The sequence below is a fragment of the Rhinopithecus roxellana genome, chromosome 2 (genome assembly GCF_007565055.1).
Source record: "Rhinopithecus roxellana isolate Shanxi Qingling chromosome 2, ASM756505v1, whole genome shotgun sequence".
Classification (NCBI taxonomy): Eukaryota; Metazoa; Chordata; class Mammalia; order Primates; family Cercopithecidae; genus Rhinopithecus; species Rhinopithecus roxellana.
In genome coordinates, this window is record NC_044550.1 from 145328518 (window position 1) to 145351101 (window position 22584).

Here is a 22584-nt window from a genome sequence, read left to right on the forward strand (position 1 = left end):
CTCTGATTTCCATTTATTTGTCTCTCTTTTGCAATCTGTGTCATATTCCTCTTTTTATCCGCCTTGCCAAGTATGGAGCCTGTCACATAGCAGGCCTCATAAATACTTGTTTAAAGAATTAATAGACATAGAACCACAGGGCTTAGTGAGTCCCTGGAGAAAGGGATCAAAGATGTTTCTGAGGCCTCTATATCAGGAAGTGGAGAAATTTCATGGTTTGAGCATGGGCAGGGAGGGTTATTTGTGAGCTGTATTTGACGCAAAAGTTGCTGCCCCTTCCTGATTTCTTAGCCCACTGGGCCAATCAGCGGGTAGGACAGGTGGAGCTCAAATTAGGAGGAAAAAAACTACACTTCCCGTCATGCCTCTGGGAACCACTCCCATTTCCCCCCTTCGTCACCGCCTTTTCCCTACGGAAGTGAAAGGAGCACTTCCGGGTCGGGCCATAACCTGGAGCCGGCGGCATAGGTTGGCTCTCTAGGGCTTCACCCTTAAGGTCCGCCTTCGCTCCCAGTCTTTCTGGAAACACCGCTTTGATCTCGGGACAGGTACCTCGCGGCTGCTGCGGGTGCCCTGGATCCAGTAGGCTGCACCGGGCGAGCGAGACCCTTTCCTGGTGGAGGCTCAGAGTTCCGGCAGGGTGCATCCGGCCTGTGTGTGGCGCGAGGCAGGGAAGCCGGTACCCGGGTCCTGGCCCCAGCGCTGACGTTTTCTCCCCGCTTTCTTCTCTCCGCGGTTGCAGCGTTGCAGACGCTAGTGTGAGCCCATGGCAGATACGACCCCAAACGGCCCCCAAGGGGCGGGTGCTGTGGTAAGTGCGAGGGCAGGGTAGCCTGGCTTGATTTGCAAGAGTTAGGAAGAAGCAGGAAGTGTTGCGAGTCCCGAGGCGTTCCAGAAGCTCAGTGCTTTCAGGACTGGGATTAATGAGTTGGGGTGGGGAAATTGGAACGGGGAGAGGGGAGGTCCTGAGCGAAGATATGGAGGGAACTACAAGTTTGTTTCCGAAGCGACAACAGACTGACCTGCAGCTCGTGGCCCTCACCTGTATGCCATGGAAATTGGGCCTTCTTTCCCTTCTCACACCTCCGTCTCTTGTTTATCATAGGCCCCAGGGTTAAAGATGCCACATGAGGTTGTGCCATGACACGCATGATCCATGACACACACCACGTGGAGCACATGGGTGCTGGCAAAAAACATTTCTGCCTAGGATATACCATTGTATATAGAAATTATGCAAAAGGAGGAGAGCGGTGGTCTTTTTCTTCTTCACTTTGTTCTTTATTAAGAGAAATATCATTATGCTTTTGTAAATTTTTTAAGATGCTGATCTGGAGCTAACAAGTTATTTGTGCCCGGAGCATTATTGTCCTCTACTTTTTAATCCATAAATAGTTAAGTATTCTTCTGTGTGACCACAATGCAATTACCACATTTGAGAAATATTACCTAATATAAAATCCATGTGCAAATTTCCATAATTGTCCTTTAAAGCTGCTTTCTCTTCATCCGGGATTCAGCCAAAAAGCATGCATCGATGGCCGGACACAGTGGCTCCCTCCTGTAAGTCCAGAACTTTGAGAGTCCAAGGCAGGAGGATCGCTTGAGTTCAGGAGTTCGAGACCAGCCTTGGAAACACAGCGAGACCTCATCTCTACTAAAAATCAAAAAAATTAGGCGGGGCCTGGTGGCTCACCTCTGTAATTCCAGCACTTTGGGAGGCCGAGGCGGGCGGATCGCTTGGGCCTGAGAAGTTGAAGCTGCAGTGAGCCAAGATCGCACCACTGCACTCCAGCTTCCGCGATAGAGCAAAACCTCCTCTCAAAACAAACATAAATTAGCCGGTCTTGGAGGTGCGCTCCTATAGTCCCAGCATAGTCCGAGCTACTCGGGAGACTGAGGCGGGGTGTGCTGCTGCGCGCCAGCCTGGGGTGACAGAGGGAGACCCTGTCTCAAAAAGCATGCATTCAATTTACTGTCTGTATCTTGTTTACTCCTTTTTAATCTAGGAACAGTTCTTCTGCCCTCTCCTCCCCTTTTTTTATCTTTTAAGATACTGATAGTTGTGAGTCCAGACATATTTTGCAGCATATATGTATATCTGATATGTATATCTATATTATATATCAGGAAGCATTTTACATTGGTTTATCCGATCATTGCAGAATTTGATTATTTGATTAAGGTGGTGCCCACCAGTTTCTCCATTGTAAAGATTCCTTTTTTCCTTTCTAACTAAAGTGTTCTTTGGCATGATACTGTGCGACTTTGTGAATTATTGCTCCTCAACAATTTTTCACGCAAAGATCTAGTGATTTTGTTTTTTCTTTTTTTGCCTGAGCTATTTATTAGTATGATGGTTGGACAGTTTGCTCTTAAAAAATGTATACCAATACACTTTCTTAAACTTTTAAAATTGTATAATAAAATATACATAAGCGTGTACAAAACGAAACGCATAGCTCAATGATTTATTGCAGAATAAACACCCTGAACAAATAGATTTTAAGGAGAATGTTCTAAAAATAACTTTCAAACTGTGGTGCACAGTTGTAATATTTGTTGAGAAACTGAGCACAGTAAGCTGGATTCATCCTTCACTTGATTACTGCTAATCATTTCAATTTACTGGAGTCACAGTATGGTAAGTCTGGATTTAATAAGAAATCCAAGTTGTATTTCATATTTCTGAAATTACCTACATGTGGGTTAAAAAGACATACAATAGAACAGCCTGGAATTTTACAATGTACTTGCATTTTCCCCTCAAATTTTTCATAGTTTTTTTCAAAAGATAATGAAATTAAATTACATAGAGCAGTGTTTTTAGACTTTAGGTAGACCCCTTAGTGAGTTGAGAAGTCAGTTTAGTGAAAACGCCAGCTATTTTTAAAAAATTAAATAGAAAATGTCAAAATCCATTATGTACAGTAGGGTAAATATTGTTTGTGAAACTTTTGTTTATATATCTATATATATGGATCTCGATGTTAAAATTACTTACGAAGATCCTAGACAAAACATGTAAAAGCCACTTTAGAACTTGAATATAAGATACATTTTAATGAGAAAACAAATTTTAAGATTCTGCTTTAGTGGTAATAGACATAGGTATTGGGGGGAAGCAGCAAAGGAAAAGACAGAATGGGAAAAAGCTGGAGAAGAAAATGGTATACGGAAGTTTAATCTAGCACTACCGAAAGTACGGTAAGACTTGGTGTGGGAACATGGAGGTGATAAAGAGAGTGGTGTAATCAGAGAGGCAGGTGGCCATTTAATACCTATCAGCCGTATTTTGAGCACCTACAGTATGCCAGGCTCTTGTGCATGTAGGTAGATTACAGGGCGAATGAGTTCAGTTGTTACTACTATCATGGTTTTATATTTCTTCTTCAAAAGGTTTCTTTAATCCAAACTGGCTTTATGTGATGTTTTACTCAGCTCTGAGACCTACCTATTCAGATGTGAGAGTTTTTGCTAAGAATAGGCATATGGATCTCTTGAGAGCAATTAGTTTTTGTTTAATGTTCTTTTAAAATAGATGAAGCCAATATTACAAGTACTAAAGGAACACAGACAATTGTAGTAAGATTATTTTTTCTAATTAATTAGTCTTTGCATTTTTTCAAATGTCAGCTGATGTTTTTCTGTTTATTTCTGTTTAAGTACTTCTTGTGCTTTCCACATGAAAACTATAAGGTGTTCGGACTTGTCATTAAGCGTATACATGAAACATTTAATTGCCTTAGAGTTTTCACCTAATGATCTAAAAAACAAATGAAGCAAGATTAAAATATTTTGAGTAGACATAAAAACCACACAGTCTTGATGCTTAAAAACAATTTGCAGGCATAGCTTACAGTATTTTTCTTTTTAAATTTAGCAATTCATGATGACCAATAAACTGGACACGGCAATGTGGCTTTCTCGCTTGTTCACAGTTTACTGCTCTGCTTTGTTTGTTCTGCCTCTTCTTGGGTATGTATTATACATATTACTGCCTTTGATATTCAATTGTTGAGTCACTTTATCTGGAATGCCTTTTATGTGTAAGACTTGTTAACCTGTAAAGGGTTCAGGGACAAATAAAATACAAATTCCAGCTTTAAGGTACTAACAACCTAATAACACTGTCGGTTAGAGGAGTATTTTATATCTTGTGAAACTAACACATTGAAAATCCAAGGAAAAATTGATGTGTGGGAATGAGATAAGTTCATGTTTTTTTTATTTTTACTTATTACTTGATGGAAGATCCTGCTTTATAAAATTCAATTTTATAAATTGATTATAAAAAATTCAGTTGGACGTATATATGAAGTGATGCTATTAAAAAGGTAGAATAAGTTCATGTAATTTTTTTCTATTGACAAGTGATTTAGGTGTTGTGCAATTATGATGCAATTCACAAAGGAGGAAGAGACACTGCAGTTGTTTATGTCTCATGATAACCTCTCCTCTGGTAATTTGCAGGTTGCATGAAGCAGCAAGCTTTTACCAACGTGCTTTGCTGGCAAATGCTCTTACCAGTGCTCTGAGGCTGCATCAAAGATTACCACACTTCCAGTTAAGCAGAGCATTCCTGGCCCAGGCTTTGTTAGAGGACAGCTGTCACTACCTGTTGTATTCACTCATCTTTGTAAACTCCTACCCAGTTACAAGTATCCTTTTCTACCTTTTTAACAATGAAATTGCCAACTAAGTATATAGGAGATCTCTTCTGATTATTTCAGCAATGAAGGCATTCCATGAAGTCTGGGTTTGTTCTTGGCACTTCATTTGAATGAAGATATGTTTTGCGTAAGAATTTCTGACTTTTAAAATGTGAAATGTAAACTTTGAAGAGCTGATTTAGGAATTTTAAACTATCTTTGTTCTTGCCTCTTGTAATCTTCTCTGTTAGAATGGATATTTTCAAATTCTGCTTCTAAGTATAAGCTTATGCAGAACTTACTTTAATATTAAAAATTTTTTTCATTTAATTCACATTTTTGGCAAAGTGTCACGTCTTGCTTTAAAAAAGAGAGGTCCTCAGCTCTTTCTGTCTTAACCCCCAGTGAACTAGACACAAATGGAATTTAACCAAGAAATAACTTACTTAAGCAGGGAATGAGATAATACAAAGAAGTTAATATTTGCTGTGTATAGAGTAGAAAATAAGGACATGCATGGATAATCTGTGAAGCTAATGAGAAATAACTCGTTTGGAATTTGTATGTTTTCGTGTTTCAAAGATGTGTTGTGGGATGATACTGGGTATTCCATAAAGGAGGGGGAAAAATAGGGAAGAGGTTCTATAGTGAACGCTAGGTTAAACTTTTTTTTTTTTTTTTGAGACAGGTTCTTGCTCTGTCACCCAGGCTGGAGTGCAGTGGCGCGATCTCGGCTCACTGCACCCTCCACCTCCTGGGTTCAAGCAATTCTCTGCCTCAGCCGTCTGAGTAGCTGGGAAATACAGGCGCCTGCCACCACACCCGGCTAATTTTTTTGTATTTTTAGTAAAGACAGGGTTTCACCGTCTTGGCCAGGCTGGTCTTGAACTCCTGACCTCATGATCCACCTGCCTTGGCCTCCCAAAGTGTTGGAATTACAGGTGTGAGCCACCACGCCCGGCCAGGTTAAACATTTTTAAATAGGGTTCTTTACTATAGGGACTTTGGTATTCTAACGTGTGTTGTGAAACAAAGAGTTACCAGGGTTTTTTAAACTTAACTGTTTTGGTTTTTTTTCCTATAGATTATCTCTGCAAATCATTTTGTGCATTGAGAAGTGCTGCTCTAAGAGCTTTTGAATATTATGATACATCTATATGTTATGTAAAGCATAATAAAATATTCCTCTGAGACTGAATATTACCTATTTAGATACCTATGCTCATGAAGTATCAAACTTTTAAATGGAGTTTTATAAGTCTTAAGGAAAAGAAATAGGAGGAACCAGAAATTTCCTGAGCACCTATTTTGCCAGTATAAGGACTTGAATTTAGGCCAGGCATGGTGGCTCATGCACGGTGGCTCATGCATGGTGGCACTTTGGGAGGCCGAGGTGGGCGGATCATGAGGTCAGGAGATTGAGACCATCCTGACTAATATGGTGAAACCCCATCTCTACTAAAAATACAAAAAATTAGCTGGGCATGGTGGCAGGTGCCTGTAGTTCCAGCTGCTCAGGAGGCTGAGGCAGGAGAATCGCTTGAGCCCTGGAGGTGGAGATTGCAGTGAGCCAAGATCATGCCACTTGCACTCCAGCCTGAGCGACAGAGCGAGACTCCGTCTCAAAAAAAAAAAAAAAAAAGAACTTGACGTTTAATCTTTGTAGCACTCTAAAAAATATACCACTCATTATGGTATATTTTTAATAAAGATGCTGATTTGCTGTTTATCAGTATCCACTTCCCACACATTGGCTAGTAAGTAGTAATGCCAAAAAGGTCTAACTTAAAAGCCCTACCTGATCTACAGTTAGTGGATGAGTAACACTTAAGTGTACATTAAAGATATTTCTTTCTGTATGTGGGTAAAACTGGTAACTTCATTTACATGTTCATTATATAGAGATTCCCTTTAAATTACATGCTTCACTGAGATAATATGGGTAGTTTGAAATGTAAGGATAAAATTTTTCCTGTTTCAATGCATGGGTCTGTAATGTCCCATCATAATTTGTATTGGTTCATTTTTAGGTAAAACTTATTAAATGATTATTATACTATGACTGTAAATGATAATCACATTTGTTTGGCATATTATTGGCTTGACTGGCCTCTGTTGATTGAAGTGCTTTGCAGTCACCAATGGTAAAATTCTAGACTTTCTGAGCTATAACAGGAAGTTATGCAGATATTTTTGGTCATGCCTTTTAGTAGCTTAAAATTTCTTCGGAGGGAGAAATAGAAATGACAGAAAACGTGTTTTAATGTCAGGTAAACTGAATACATCAATAACTTTGGGAACAGTGCCTCACACAGATCAGTAAGTTTTGTTGAGTGAATCCTGAGGTCTTGCCAAATGAGACTCATGACTAGTGAAGAAAGCCTTTCTGCCTTTTTATACAGTTGGTTATTTGGTAGCCCCTCTTTCCTGGGAATGTTGAAGATTAAGGATTTCATATTCCTTAAATTCTTAAAAAGGGAATGTAGTAAACAGTGGGAATAACATAAACTAGTAATTGGCAGGAAATGCTTATCTGATTATTAAGGTGATATGGTAATAAATAAAAGTGGGCCCAAAGTAATATTACAGACTTGCATTCTGATTTTTGTTCTTATAAAGGAGATATTTTGTCCTTCCTCGATTAATAACAGATACTTAGGGCATTTCACCTCTTACCTTTTCTAAATACATTGTATTGATAGTTTAAAAGTGATGTTGAAGACTAAGATTATGAATCTCTTACCAAGGATTTGTGAACTATAGAATGTTAGAGATAAAAGACTCATTGGAAATTTCTAGCTTTGATCTCTGCATACTCATTTGCCAGAGCATGAAACTTGGCCTAGGAAAATGAGGTTAGTGACAGAGTCGGGAGTGGAACCCAGGTATCTTGACTACCAATTCAGGGCTATATTTTCACTACCTGACACTGCCCCTTTTATTGAATTCAGTCTGGATATGTGTCAAAGTTTGAATTGAATTCTTTAAGGATCAACAGAGTTTTATAGTGACTTTAGGAGATAGTTGTAGCTTCCATCAGTTTCAAAGTAGTCTATGATTAATTAAACATTTTAAAACTTTTTATATACATATATGATCCCTACTTAGGAAATGGACATTTTTCTTAATTCTTGTTAGAGGTGGGAACGAGTTGGTCAGGATATTAATTTGGAAAACTATATTAGAGAGTTATGGTTCTTCTAATACTTGGATATAGGTTGGTGTCTTGCTTGTCAGTTGGAAACTGGGTCCCTTGGATTCCTAAATGAGTTATGGTTATAATGAATTTGATACTCAGATTATGTTATAGCAATCACCATTTCCTGTCATATCAGGCCTTCAGTTAGTATAGAAAAATACAATGGTTCATTTCTTAGGAACTGCTAATATTTTTAGGACAAGTATTTTTGCCATTTGTGATAGACTAACAGTCTACATCATTTTGTGGAACTACTTGACAATTTTTTTTTTTAAATCAACCTGGTAGAAATTGGGGTGGAGAATGGGGTCTTTTGAACAATTTCCATTTTCCAAAAAGCTGAATGAAAAGTGTGTTTATCCATGGCATAAAGCCAAACAGTTGGATTCAAAAGGATTCTTTTCTTATGTCTGTAATTAAGCTGTTAAGAGTTTCAATTGACTATACAAAGCAAAATATATACTGCCATTTTAATTTTTACAAATTGAGAGCATAACTGGAACAACTTGTTAGGTATAGTATCTCAAAGTCTTTGTAGGAAAGAAGTAATTAAAGATCTTTAGTCTTCGGGACTAAACATTTGTGAATTACTCTTTAAACCATTACCTTAGACTCTTTCCTCAGCATTTGAGATTGTGAAAGCACTATAAAACTACTGTGTTTGAAGGGTAAGTTAGAGTGACCAAGAAAGCCGTTGTAGGGTTAAAAGCTATACTTATGGGGTGACCTGGATTTCAATTTTATTTAGCAAGTGTTTAAATTGTTACTCAGTAGAAATGAATGAAAAAACTTTTTCACTATTAATTTTTGTCATAAAAAGAACTGTGAATTGGCCGGGCGCGGTGGCTCACACCTATAATTCCAGCCCTTTGGGAGGCCGAGGCGGGCAGATCACCTGAGGTAAGGAGTTCGAGACCAGCCTGGCCTACATGGTGAAACCCTGTCTCTACTAAAAATACAAAAATTTGCTGGACGTGGTGGCAGTTGTCTGTAATCCCAGCTACTTGGGAGGCTGAGGCAGGAGAATCGCTTGAACTCAGGAGGAGGAGGTTGCAGTGAGCCAAGGTTGCGCCACTGCACTCCAGCCTGGGGGAGAAGAGTGAGACTTCATCTTAAAAAACAAACAACAAACAAACAAACAAAAAACTGAATTTTAGAAAATGAAATGGTTTACTTTCTTTATAGTTAACAAAATTTGATTTGGCTTAAAGTGTATCAGTAAAACAAACCATTCCACTGAACTCATTTTAGCAGATGTTTCAGATCTGTATATTTGGACATAATACGTAGTCTGTTTTGCAGAATACTTGATGACTTTTAAATGTTTTCCTTAATTGTTTTCTTTAGTGAGTATCTTCCCAGTCTTGTTATTCTCTTTGCTTCATGCTGCCACATATACGAAAAAGGTCCTTGATGTAAGTAAAATTGCTGCTTGTCTGACTTCTGAATTATAGATCATTGATATGAATTCACATTCTAAGACATTCTGGTATTTGTCACAAAAAGTCCCTCCATTCCTTACAAACTTGTTATGAATTATTTAGTGATTTGAAAGTCTTAAGTTTAGAAGTGTTTATTGAAGTTTCACAAACTAGAACATTTTATAGATAAAGGATTGCACTTAATATCACCCCCCGGTCTCCAGGGGACTTTTTCAAGTTTGAAATAGATCTATTTTTTTGAAACCTGTGTCTCTAAAGTTTGTTGAGTTGTCAGATCTCTTGTTCTGTCAGTGTTTAATTCTGGCATACCAGATAAGTTGAGTGTACTGAATGAATCTCTTTTAAATCTTTTACATTAATTTTCAGAACTGCTGCTTTCCTGAAATTCTTTCTTATTGCTAGGTTGGAGCATTAAACCTAACTTGGCATCAGGCCATTGACAGAATATACTGAAATTTGAATTAAAATATCCAGGCAAATTTACCAATCACATTTGCAGTATATATACTGAAATTTGAATGAAAATATCCAGATTTATGCTTTGTATTGGCCTTTTTCTTTATCCCTATAATTCTTTGGTCACAGCAGTAATTACTTTGCTCTATAATTCTAACATGAGCTAAGGAAGGAGTCACAGATATGTTAACTGTATTACTGGACAGTCAGATTTTGTCATGGTTAGAGAGAAATAACCACTATTTTTTGTTAAATAATCATTCTTGAGAAAAAGCAGCTAAGAATGAAAAGTACTTTTACTAAAGTTGTTTTTTATATTAAGTCTAAATATATAAAAAAGCAGGAAAAATACTATATTTGTCCTTAAATGGTTTGTGAACTTTGTACCGTCATTTCCAAAGTAGTATATTTGATTGTATTGCCTGTTGGATACGCTATTTACTTACAGAAAGAAAGTATTGTTATCAGAAATGCTTCACTTATTTCTAATGTTGGTTTTCTTTTGTTTTAGGCAAGGGGCTCAAATAGTTTACCTCTGTTGAGATCTGTCTTGGACAAATTAAGTGCTAATCAACAAAATATTCTGAAATTCATTGCTTGCAATGAAATATTCCTGATGCCTGCAACAGTTTTTATGCTTTTTAGGTAAGGAAAAATTGTATTTGTTTTGGGAGGCTGATGAATAAACATAATAAAGGTAGAAACTCAAGTTTTATTCTGTTTAAATCTGTTGAAGCTAGGTATTGACATGTAGAGCTAGATGAATCTTAGCAGTCGCCTAATCTAACCTTTGTCGTTTATAGTAGAGAACTTGAAATATAGTAGACCTAGGAATTTGTCTTATTTCTTGTGATTTATCATTTAACATTTTAAAAATTACGTTCATAGTTACCACCTTTGAAAGAATCTTGTGAAGTCTAATCTAGTCCATTCTGTCACTATTGAGATGATGTTTCTTACACTAGAGAAAAACTTTTAAAATTATGTTCTTATATTAATAGTGACTACTATCACCTTATTTTGTTTGTATCTTAATTATAGAATACGTGAATAAAGAAAGCCATCCTTTTAAAAGTGTGAACATTAAGATAGTATTGACCTCTGCATTGAAATTCTTGCATTACATTTTAAAACAATACACCTTGCTACCCAGATGATTGCTTTATCAATTTTTAGTTTTATAAGTAATGAGACATTACAGATAAAAATTATAACATTTGACTATATGAATCCTAGTTGCAATTTTGTCCTCTTGCCAGAGGTGTAAGGAGTTTAATATGTGTCTTACGTATATAGTCCTTTAAAAATACTTATATAAATTTGTAACATATATATTGTGGATGTGGAGTTTTGTTTGTTAATTTGTTTAGTTCTTATTTTACGTCAAAGATGTTATTCTGGCTGGGCATGGTGGCTCACACCTGTAATCCCAGCACTTTGGGAGGCCAAAGTGGGCGGATCACTTGAGATCAGGAGTTCAAGACCAGCCTGACCAACATAGTGAAACCCTGTCTGTATTAAAAATACAAAAATTAGCTGGGCATGGTGGTGCATGCCTGTAATCCCAGCTACTTGGGAGGCTGAGGCAGGAGGATTGTTTGAATCCAGGAGGTGAAGGTTGCAGTGAGCAGATAACAGGACACTGCACTGCAGCTTGGGCAACAGAGTGAGACTGTCTCACCAAAAAAAAAAGGTGTTATTCTGTACCTTTTTCCCCCTTGTATGTTTTCATAACCTATTTGATTTGGCGTATCCAGTTATGTTTTTTTTTTTTTTTTTTTTTTTTTTTTTTAAGCCATGTAGGATTCCAGCTTATCTCCTGATCATGGAAATTTGTTTCCAAATTTTTAATTTTTCAAATATTGACACTAAATATTTTTTACCTGCTTATACTTAATGCCAAGTGTTTTCTTTAACATAGATACCAGAAAAGATTTTGCTAAGTACAAGCTAGGTGCCTTTTATGTTTAATGGGCCATGCTAAATTATTCTTTAAAATGTCTGTGTTACCTGTTTTTCATAATCTTGTTAGTTTGTAACAAACTGTCATTATTGATTATATAGTTATATTTTATAATTTTAAATGTACCTTGCTTGATTAACTAGTAAAGTTTTCGTGTACTTGACAATTACTTCTTTCCATAGCAGTCTCTTCAAACTAAGGACAGAGTTTTATAGATTTCCTTATGAACGTATATCTGTTTCATTCTTTAAAGTGGTGCTTTCTTCTGAGAACTCCAGGACTGGCAGGTGTTGCTTAAGTTGTGTGGTCCCAACTAGATTTGATGCAGTTGTATTTGTAAATTAACTCTAAAACCTTGACCCTAAAATTTAATAAAAGCCTTCTCTTCTCCTAGAAGCTGAAATCATATAAAAGAAAAGGGTAATGTAATCTGGAACAACAGAAAAAGGGACAAGATCAACATTCTAATATTTTTCCTATGGTTTATAAGTTTTTCTTTTCACCTCTTTCTTTTGTGATCCTGATCTACACTTAGAAACTTTAATTATTGGCCGGGCGCGGTGGCTCAAGCCTGTAATCCCAGCACTTTGGGAGGCCGAGACGGGCGGATCACGAGGTCAGGAGATCGAGACCATCCTGGCTAATACGGTGAAACCCCGTCTCTACTAAAAAATACAAAAAACCAGCCGGGCGACGAGGCGGGCGCCTGTAGTCCCAGCTACTCGGGAGGCTGAGACAGGAGAATGGCGTCAACCCGGGAGGCGGAGCTTGCAGTGAGCTGAGAGCCGGCCACTGCACTCCAGCCTGGGCGGCAGAGCAAGACTCCGTCTCAAAAAAAAAAAAAAAAAAAGAAACTTTAATTATTAATTAGTAAAAGGAACTTTTTGCCCTTACTTTTTAAATTCATTTTTCTGGGGTTTTTATGTCATTCATTTTTCTGGGGTTTTTATGTCACTTAATCCTGCTTTTGGGTCAGACCAGGTTCTGTGATTTGTTTCATGTAACTAGATGGAAGTTAAAATGGTGGATACCAGGCCAAGCACGGTGGTTCACGCCTGTAAACCCAACACTTTGGGAGGCCAAGGCGGGCAGATCATGAGGTCAGGGGATTGAGACCATCCTGGCCAATATGGTTAAACCCCGTCTCTACTAAAAATACAAAAATTAGCTGGGCATGGTGGCGCGCGCCTGTAGTCCCAGCTACTCGGGAGGCTGAGGCACGAGAATTGCTTGAACCCTGGAGGTGGAGGTTGCAGTGAGCCGAGACCATGCTACTGCACTCCAGCCTGGTGACAGACTGAGACTCTCTCACAAAAAAAAAAAAAAAAAAAGGGTAGATACCGAGACTAGTTTTTTTATATGGGTATAATTGATATCTGTATTCTGAAACCTCGAGATTCTGTTTAGTAAGCAAAATAATTTCTTATGCTCCTGTTAAATCAGATTAAGATAATTTTAATGAAATTCTGGGATGCCATGCAAACTTAGACAAAGACTTCACTTTGGAACGATAGTGAATTTTTTGTTAGGAGCACCAGGTTTTGACTGCATTGGTACGTTGAGTTGTGCTCCTTAAATGTTTAATTTAAACGTTTATTTGTACAAACTTAACATCTTAATTTTTAAGATTACTGTAAAGAAGATGAGAATTTACCAGAAATGTTTAAATAGAGAAATCATTTTGTTTGTTTGAAAAATTAAAATCAGCTTATACTTCCTGTTAGGAGAAGCTGTTAATGCCTCAAGTAGGTGGCTTGAATATAACCTAAATAATAAAATTAAGAACAATCTTACATTACTGCTATTCCTAATATGCTACCCTTCGTGGTAGACATACAGTCTAATATTAGGAGGCTTTATCAAGTTGTATTTGCACCAGTAATGCTTCAAGCTCTGTATTTAAAAATTGATGCATAGTCTATGAGTTTATCTTACACATGAATTGTGCACGCGTGCAAAGACAGATAAAAAGGTCATTGTAGGCTGGGCGCGGTGGCTCACACCTGTAATCCCAGCACTTTGGGAGGCTGAGGTGGGTGGATCACGAGGTCAGGAGATCGAGACCATCCTGGCTAACACGGTGAAACCCCGTCTCTACTAAAATACAAAAAATTAGCTGGGCGTGCTGGCGGGAGCCTGTAGTCCCAGCTACTTGGGAGGCTGAGGCAGGAGAATGACGTGAACCCGGGAGTTGGAGCTTGCAGTGAGTGGAGATGCTGCCACTCCACTCCAGCCTGGGAGGCAGCGAGACTCCGTCTCAAAAAAAAAAAAAAAAAAAAAAAAAATATATATATATATATATATATATATATATATATCATTGTAGCTTTATTTCTAATTGACTGGAGCCACCCAAATATTCATTAGTAGGGAGTTTGTTACATAATAGTCCAAGCATTAGATGGTATATTTGAAACTGTAAAAAAGATTGAGGTAATTTATGTATTGTGATATGGGATAATCACCAAGATATAATAAGTTAAATGTAGTTGTGTAGGGTGTTCTCCATTTATATTTGTAGGGCGTATGTGTGTAAGGACATAGATATGTTTCTGTCTCAGTTTTTTGGGAATGTTAAACCATCTCTGTCCTAGAGTTGTTAAACAGATTTAGTGAATTATAAAATGAGCACTATCTTAGTGTTAGTCATTATGTACACTGGTATATATACATTTCTGAAAGGACATATTTGAGACTGTGGTATAAGTTTGAGGAAAGGGCTAATTTGTATGATGGGAAACTTGTTTTTTAAGTGAATATTTTCTATTTCTATTTTCTGTGTTGTGTCTCTTACATTTACACTTTAAAAAGATAAAAATTTGTCAAATTATTGGGGAAAATGGATGTTGCATTTGTTTAGTGGTAAGTTTGTAATTGTGTAAATTATTTTTGTTATGAAAGTAATACAATTTAGAAGAAAAGGCTAAAAAATTAACCTAATAAAACACATTTGGCATCTTGATATATTTCTTCCAATTTAAAAAAAATAGTTGTAATAATATGTGTAGTTTTATATTCTGCTTTTTTCAAAGTTGCTATGTAATTTTCATAACCAAGATTCTAGGTAGTTGCATGTTAAATCTATTAAATAACCATAATGTAAGTTGTTTAATTCTGCTTCACATTAGGTTGTTGCCACATTTTGTTTGTAGTTATTTCAGTGAATATCTTAATTCAGATAGGTTTTCTTAGGGAAGAATTCCAGACTTGGTATTTCATGAACATATATATAATTCTTGGAGTATTGTAATTGTGTTTTTTAACCAAGAACAATAATTAGTATAGGCTATGTAGATTTACTAATGAGCCAGTGTAATTTTTGTGGTTGGTGGGGGAGTGTTTGTTTTTTTTATTATATATAAAATAAGTCACTTTTCATTTGCATATTTTATGAAGATTTACAACTTGATTTCATCAATTAGTAATTATGGAAGTATTTATGTAATATTTTCTGATTTATTTAGTATTTTAAAAAATTTCAAAAGTAGTACATACAAGAATACATCTACAAAAATTTAACATTTTACTCTTTACCAATCATATACATTCTTTTATATCCAAGGATAACTTGGATTTAGACATGATAGATTTCACTATGACCATTTGATGAATGAAGATACACATATTCTCCAGTTGAATTGCCTTTAAGTTTTGAGAGCATACACATGAGTTAATAATCTATATTTATCACCCTTGTATTTTTTTATTTCAGTGGTCAAGGAAGTTTGCTCCAACCTTTTATATACTATAGATTTCTTACTCTTCGATATTCATCTCGAAGAAATCCATATTGTCGGTAAGCTGACGATTATTTTATGCATGTTTTATTTGTTGAGAGTATTATGAATATATAGTATTTGTAATTCTTAAGAGTTACTTAGCTAATGTGTTAGAATTTAGGAGCAAGCAGTGTTTTGGTAATTTTAAGTTGTAGGCCTTAGAATGTACTGGGGTTGGTGAGGAAGTGGTTGTATTTCTTTTTGGAAACTGAGACTGCAGTTATCTACGCCGCCTCTACAGCACTGCTAAAACTTAGCAAATTTTAAAATGTGTAAGACATAGGTTCCATTCTCAACTTTCCTAGTTGAAGAAACAAAACACATGTCAATTACATAAACAATGATTAGGATACAGTATTCACTATCCAATAGGTAATGAATGCCATACGTTTGCTTTATTATATCAGTACTGCAGTCCACAGAAGGGAGATATCATTGGGCCAGAAGATAGATGAGCCCAGGAAGGTTTCACAAAATTGAGATTGTGGGAGAAATAAAACTTTTGAATAGTGAAAATAGGGAAAACCATTTTAGGTGGGGAAATAGTAGGAGCAAGAGAGATGAGAAGCACAGGCCATATTTGAGGAACTTTATATAGAGCTGTTTTGACTCTAATGGAGATTCCGAGTGGTGAATTGCTGGAGCTAAGATTAGAAAGGTATATTGGAGCCATATTATAAAACTTCTTGAGTTTTAGAGTAAGAAGTTTGGAATTTATCTTTTAGGTGAATGGGAATGATGGTTTTGACATGGTCAGATATTCTTCTGATAGCCTTGTGCCAGAAGAGTTTGAAGCAGAAAAATGGGGAAGCAGAGAAATTTTAGGGAATTACTGTAGTTCTCAGGAATGGAGGCTTAAATTAATATACACTAAATTATACATTCTGATCTCAAGCATTGGAGTAAAACTAAAATGAATAGATGTTTTTAATAGCTTTAAAAATGATACTCAGATACTAATATTAACATAGTCTATTTTCAAGTTTAAAATAATGGAGTATAATTCAGCCAGAAATCCAATGAGTGCATTACAGCAATCTGTACATATTTTCATAAGTACAGTAAAAAGAACTTGAATTTGAATGCTGACCCATCATAAACTAGTTGTGTGACTAGACAAGTTATTTAAATTTGGATTTCTTCATTGGTAGAGGAAATAACTCCTTCTGGGGGTGAAGTGAAGTAATATTTTAAAAGTACTTAGACTGTTACATTCTTACTAGTTTATTTTCATTATTCTATGCTCTGATTTCCCGTTCAGAGTGTTTTTGTGCTCTGTTAGACAATGTCTTTTTTATAATACTTTCTAAAATAGAACTTACTTTAGACATTTGTTCTTAATGAGTCTCTGGTAGCAAATTAACATTCATTTTTACTTGATTTCATGAGTTTTAGCCTTTTTTCTTTCTGGTCCCTATATTCATTTCAGACATTATGTTGTAGTTTTTTGCCCTGACATCTGTTATTTTAATCAGCACATTTGTTTTTCTGTGCTTCTTTGTGCCTCCTTCTCCATTCCCGTTTTCTCCACATACCCTTAAATCATATTAGTACATCTAGAATTTAGTTTTCAGAGGACTGAAAAGGAAGGAATAGTGGTGAATCAAGATAACACAAATATGTGCTAGTAAACATCTTCAAAACTCTCTTACAAGCACCCATTTTAATCAAAACCATTGGAAAGTTAATGGAAAATATTTCAACTTGTAAATATTGATAAACAGGCTATAAAACTGTATTTTCAATTCTACAGTTTTTTAAATTAAAGGTTTTGAGATCATCTGTATTCACAGTTTGTACCATTTTCACTATGATATTCTCAAGTTGGTGGTTTCAGTTCTTTTTGGATATCTAGTACAGATTGTCTATAGCTGTGCTGTCCAATACAGCACAGCAACCACATTTAACCATTTAAATAAAATTCATAAAACTTAAAACTCAGTTCCCTTGAGCACAGTTCACGTGGGTACTCAAAAGCCATATGTTGCTGGTGGAAACTGTGGGTCAACACAGATATGCAAAAGTTTTATCATTGCTCAAAGTTCTATTGTCAGTGCTGTTAAGGAACTCTGTAACTTGGTCTGTCAGCACAGATAAGCAACAATTTTATCATTGCTCAGAGTTCTGTTGTCCACGCTGTTAAGGAACTTTCTGACTTGGTCTGTGCCAGTGATGCAGCCAGTAATAAAAGAACTAGCTATGTGACTTTAGTGAAAGCGATTGACTTCATTAGTCCTCATATCTTCTAGCTTTATTCATTTGACTGATTGGTTAAAACAGGGATTGTATGTTGATGAACTTATGTGGAATTAAAATATCTTCTTTCAGAGGTACTCACTGCTGAGTAAATTAGACAGCTATTGTGCTCTGAAAGTGTAGAGAACAGACAGAGACAAATGAGAATTCACTGAGGAGGTGGGGACATAAGCCAAATCTTTAAAGAATGAATCTGAGTTCTGACACATGGGTGCCTGAAAAGTGCTTAGCATACTTGAGCTCAGGAAGTATATAGAGGATTGATAAATATCTCTGTCCAGAAAGGTAGATGGTAGAAAGGACTACATCATGAAAGGGTTTGGATTTTATTTTGAGATAAGGAGAGCCTTTGAAGATTGTAACATGGAGAGATTGGGAACCCCCATGATGAAATCTGATTTAGAAATATTCCAGAAAATGGATTGCAAGCTCACCAAGAGAAGAAAAATACCAATTTGGAGACTGTTAGAGTAGTCTAGAGCCTGAACTAATCCAGTGGTAAAAGGAAAAGGGGACAAATATGAAAGGTATTAGGAGGTAGGATATTAGGGCTTGAGAGAAAAGAGTAAGTTAAAGACCCGCGGGTTTCTGGCCTGGAAGCCTAAGAGAGTTGTAATGGTGCGCTCACGAAGACAGGAGATACAGGAAGGTCAGGTTTTGGAAAATTATGCATTACTCCAAATATTATTATTTCTGTCTCTCTGTGCAAGCATATTGAATACTTGTTTAGAAAAGTAATTTGTTGCTTTTTTCTAACCATAAAAGTAAAACAGGACACAGAAGGGTAGAATAGGAGTTGCATTTTTTTTTTTTTTTTTTTTTTTGAGACGGAGTCTCGCTCTGTCACCCAGGCTGGAGTGCGATGGCGCGATCTCCACTCACTGCAAGCTCCGCCTCCCGGGTTCACGCCATTCTCCTGCCTCAGCCTCTCGTGTAGCTGGGACTACAGGCACCCGCCACCACGCCCGGCTAATTTTTGTATTTTTAGTAGAGACAGGGTTTCACCGTGTTAGTCAGGATGGTCTCGATCTCCTGACCTCGTGATCCGCCCATCTCGGCCTCCCAAAGTGCTGGGATTACAGGCCTGAGCCACCGCGCCCGGCCGGAGTTGCATCTTTATACTGGATGAATCAGCACATAAGGTGAAAATTGTGAATGATTAAAATTACCTTTGATGATCCTTCATATCACTTATAAATGTCAGTACAGTATACATGATTTTGTATATACTAGCCTGTATAGTATATGTGATGTGTACAGTATGTAATAATACTTTGTAGGCAGTGAGCACAGTTAAGGCATAGGCAAAGCCCACATGGTTTTGGGCACAAACATGTAACATAAGTCCATGATAGGAGCGAGGGCAGGGAGTGGCAGGAGATGGGACAGAAAATTAGATGGAGACTAGATTGTGGAGGGTATTGGGTGTTACATTGAGCACTTGGGCTTTAGTCTGAAGGCATAAAAGAGTCATAGTTCAGTGTAATGATCCAACTGGGAAGTTACATTTACTGAACATCTTCCGTGTCATATTTAAACTTCACCACAACTCAGAATTATTTTACAGAAGAGGAAATCTCTGAGGGGAAATATGTACATTTAGGGAAATAGTAGGTGAATAAGTATATAACAGTGCCCATGTTATATATTTTTTCTTGTTCTCTTTTAAAACACTAGTTGAAATTGCATAAGTTAAATGTGAAAATGTGACTCTAAAGACAAAATATGTAATTTTTAAAATATAATCTGAGGTTTTAGAGATAGCCATTTATTAAATACCTTTGTTAAATGAGTGTTTCCACCCATAAAACATGTAGATGTTGAGTTTGAGAATTTCATTGTGTGTATTTTGTGTTTTCTCTACAATGAATTCTAGTTATTCTTTTACTTCAAATTCTAATGGCTATGATATATTCCTTCATCAGCATTTGTTTAGCATTAGAGGCATACTTCAGAAATATCGTGGGAGTGGTTCCAGAACACCACAATAAAGTGAATATCACAATAAAGCTGTCAGATGAATTTTTTGGTTTTCCAGTGCATACAAAAGTTATGTTTGCACTCTACTGTAGTCTGTTAAGTGTGCAATAGCATTACTATCAGCAATAAGGCTGTTTTGCTTTCTTATCATTCATCCGTTCACAGAAATAACACTTTTGATTTCCTTCAGGAACTTTTCCTTTGCATTCACAGCTTGGCTATTTGGCACAAGACGTCTAGCTTTTGGCCTGTCTTGGCTTTAGCCATGCTTTTTTCACTAAGCTTAATCATTTTTAGTTTTCATCCAAAGTGACAGACATGGGAGCCCTCCTTTCAGCTGAGCACTTGCAGACCATTGTAGGGTTATTAATTGGCTTAATTTCAATATTGTGTCTCAGGGAATAGGTGGGTCTGAGGAGAGGGAAAGAGACCAACCAGGAATGGCCTTGATTAAGTGCTTTGTCTTATATTTGTGCAGTTTGTGGTGCCCCAAAACAGTTATAATAGTAACACCAAAGAGCATGATCACAGATCACCATAATAGATACAGTAATAATGAAAACATTTGAAATAGTGGGAGAATTGGCAAAGTGTGACGCAGAGACATGAAGTGAGCACATGCTGTTGGAAGGTGGCGCTGATAGTCTTGCTGTATGCGGTGTTGCAACAAACCTTCAATTTGTAAAAAATGAAATATCTGTGGAGTGCAATAAAATGAGGTAAGCCTGTGTATTGCTTTTTCCTTGTGTTTCTCAAAGAAAACTATTTTATCTTGCAGGACCTTATTTAATGAACTGAGGATTGTTGTTGAACACATAATAATGAAACCTGCTTGCCCACTGTTTGTGAGAAGACTTTGTCTCCAGAGCATTGCCTTTATAAGCAGATTGGCACCAACAGTTCCGTAGTTTAACATCTAGTTAAGCTACAAATATAGTATAAGCATTATTAGCAGCTGGTACTTCTGCTAGGGGTTGTAAATTCCAGGTGTTACACTGACCTCAATCCAATTTACATAATTTACATAAATGCATCTCAGTGGAAAAATCATTTTCTTGGCATGTTAAATCAAGCTTAAAAAGTTTTGAGAAAATTTTACTGCGCTGTGTTGCTAATGGTTAAAAAGTCTGTATCTAGTGATACATGTACCAATTTTTTAAAAAAGATGCTGTCGTGCCTATATCATGAAGTACATTTATTTCTCTTGTAAAAATAGCTCTAAAATTTGTTTCAACCGAATTGGTAACCTGAGTTTATATCTGGCATGAGTTTATTATGGCGATAAACATATGTGAATTCAGTACATTTTGAGACAGTATTCTACCATTCAGTAATTTTGGTTAATGATTTTAACACTTCTCAGTGTATTTAATTTCAAATTGTTTTTTAATTGGTTTTATGCTGCTTTGTTAGGACAGATGTGTTTTGAATGTACCATTATAAGAAGAATTCTGTGTATCTTAAACTACGACCTTCTAAAATTTTATTTCCATAAGTACTTCTGTGGCCTTGAGTATTTTTTAAAAGGCTCAGCTGTAAGCCTCTTAGCCAACTGGATAAATATTTGGGGTCACCTTGCCATTGAAAGCAGAAAGCAGTAGTGACTCAGCTTTCCCTTCAGAGAACCATTGAGAAACAGTTCTCAAATAGGAAATCCTTCTTTTACTAATGTGGACATATAGATTATTTGTATTATAGTTTGTAGAACTACCTAGTTCAGAATCTTGACTGCCAGTTTTCTTGGTTTCTTAGGCTTGAATTTTCATTGACAATTGAAACAGTTTAGATGCCTTTTGAAAGGAATGTAACGAAGATTTAGCATCTGACTATATGTGTGTCTCTTCTGAAATAATAATGGAGAGTAGGCCGGGCGCGGTGGCTCAAGGCTGTAATCCCAGCACTTTGGGAGGCCGAGACGGGTGGATCACGAGGTCAGGAGATCGAGACCATCCTGGTCTACACGGGGAAACCCCGTCTCTACTAAAAAATACAAAAAAGTAGCCGGGCGAGATGGCGGGCGCCTGTAGTCCCAGCTACTCGGGAGGCTGAGGCAGGAGAATGGCGTAAACCCGGGAGGCGGAGCTTGCAGTGAGCCGAGATCCGGCCACTGTACTCCAGCCTGGGCGACAGAGCGAGACTCCGTCTCAAAAAAAAAAAAATAATAATAATAATAATAATGGAGAGTATACTCTAGATTACATGTTTACCCATCAAATCTGACTTAAAAGGTTAAATGGAAGGTTTTATAGGTAAGGTAATTGATTGGGAATGGAGTAGGGGGAGGAGTTGTGGGGGAATAGTGTGCATTTCAGTCTCTTAATGCACAGATAAATTTAGGGGAATTGGATGTATTATGCAACTTTGATTTGGGTTGTAAAATGTGTTAAATCCCATCAACTCTTTTATAAAATTCATGCTGATCTTCATTACCGTTGCATGATTGGAAATGTTTAAAACATTGTACAGTTTTAGTACAGAGTATTGTAATGGTTTTTGTGACCAGTTTTTGTCTGCATGTAATCTGGATTTCTCAAATACATTCATTAGTAATTTATCAGTAACATTAGTTTTATTTTTGTTCATCTTCCTAATCTATAAAAAGGGGGTATTCTTAGGATAAATACATGAAAAATTATACTTGATAGCTTCACTGTAATCAGCTATTTTTGTATTTTTGTAATATTTGTCCACAAAGTTGGAGAAGCAGCCTCATAATATACAGTTGATTTTGTGTGTATGTGGCTAGTCTTATTGTCACTATATAAGTAATCTAATGGTTTTAGAAACTAAATTTTCTAGAGCAATAAAATGACTATAATGTTAAGTAAACATAACATTGATTTCTAATTATGTTTTT

General features: G+C 36.7%; 1 protein-coding gene across 2 annotated transcripts; it reads left to right on the plus strand.

The window, feature by feature from the left end:
* Positions 1–412: 412 nt before the first annotated feature.
* On the plus strand, positions 413–21225 carry TMEM33 (transmembrane protein 33). Of its 2 annotated transcripts, XM_010384842.2 has the most exons (8): positions 427–548; positions 743–811; positions 3884–3978; positions 4474–4661; positions 9199–9266; positions 10261–10394; positions 15425–15508; positions 20506–21225. In XM_010384842.2, the coding sequence occupies exons 2-8, from the start codon at positions 767–769 to the stop codon at positions 20633–20635; spliced, it is 744 nt and encodes a 247-aa protein (XP_010383144.1). In that variant the 5' UTR covers positions 427–548; positions 743–766; the 3' UTR covers positions 20636–21225. The 2 variants fall into 2 exon arrangements, with proteins under 2 accessions (XP_030777786.1, XP_010383144.1); XM_030921926.1 differs by lacking the exon at positions 20506–21225 and adding an exon at positions 20206–20473 and having other exon boundaries at positions 413–811.
* The last annotated feature ends 1359 nt before the right edge of the window (positions 21226–22584 follow it).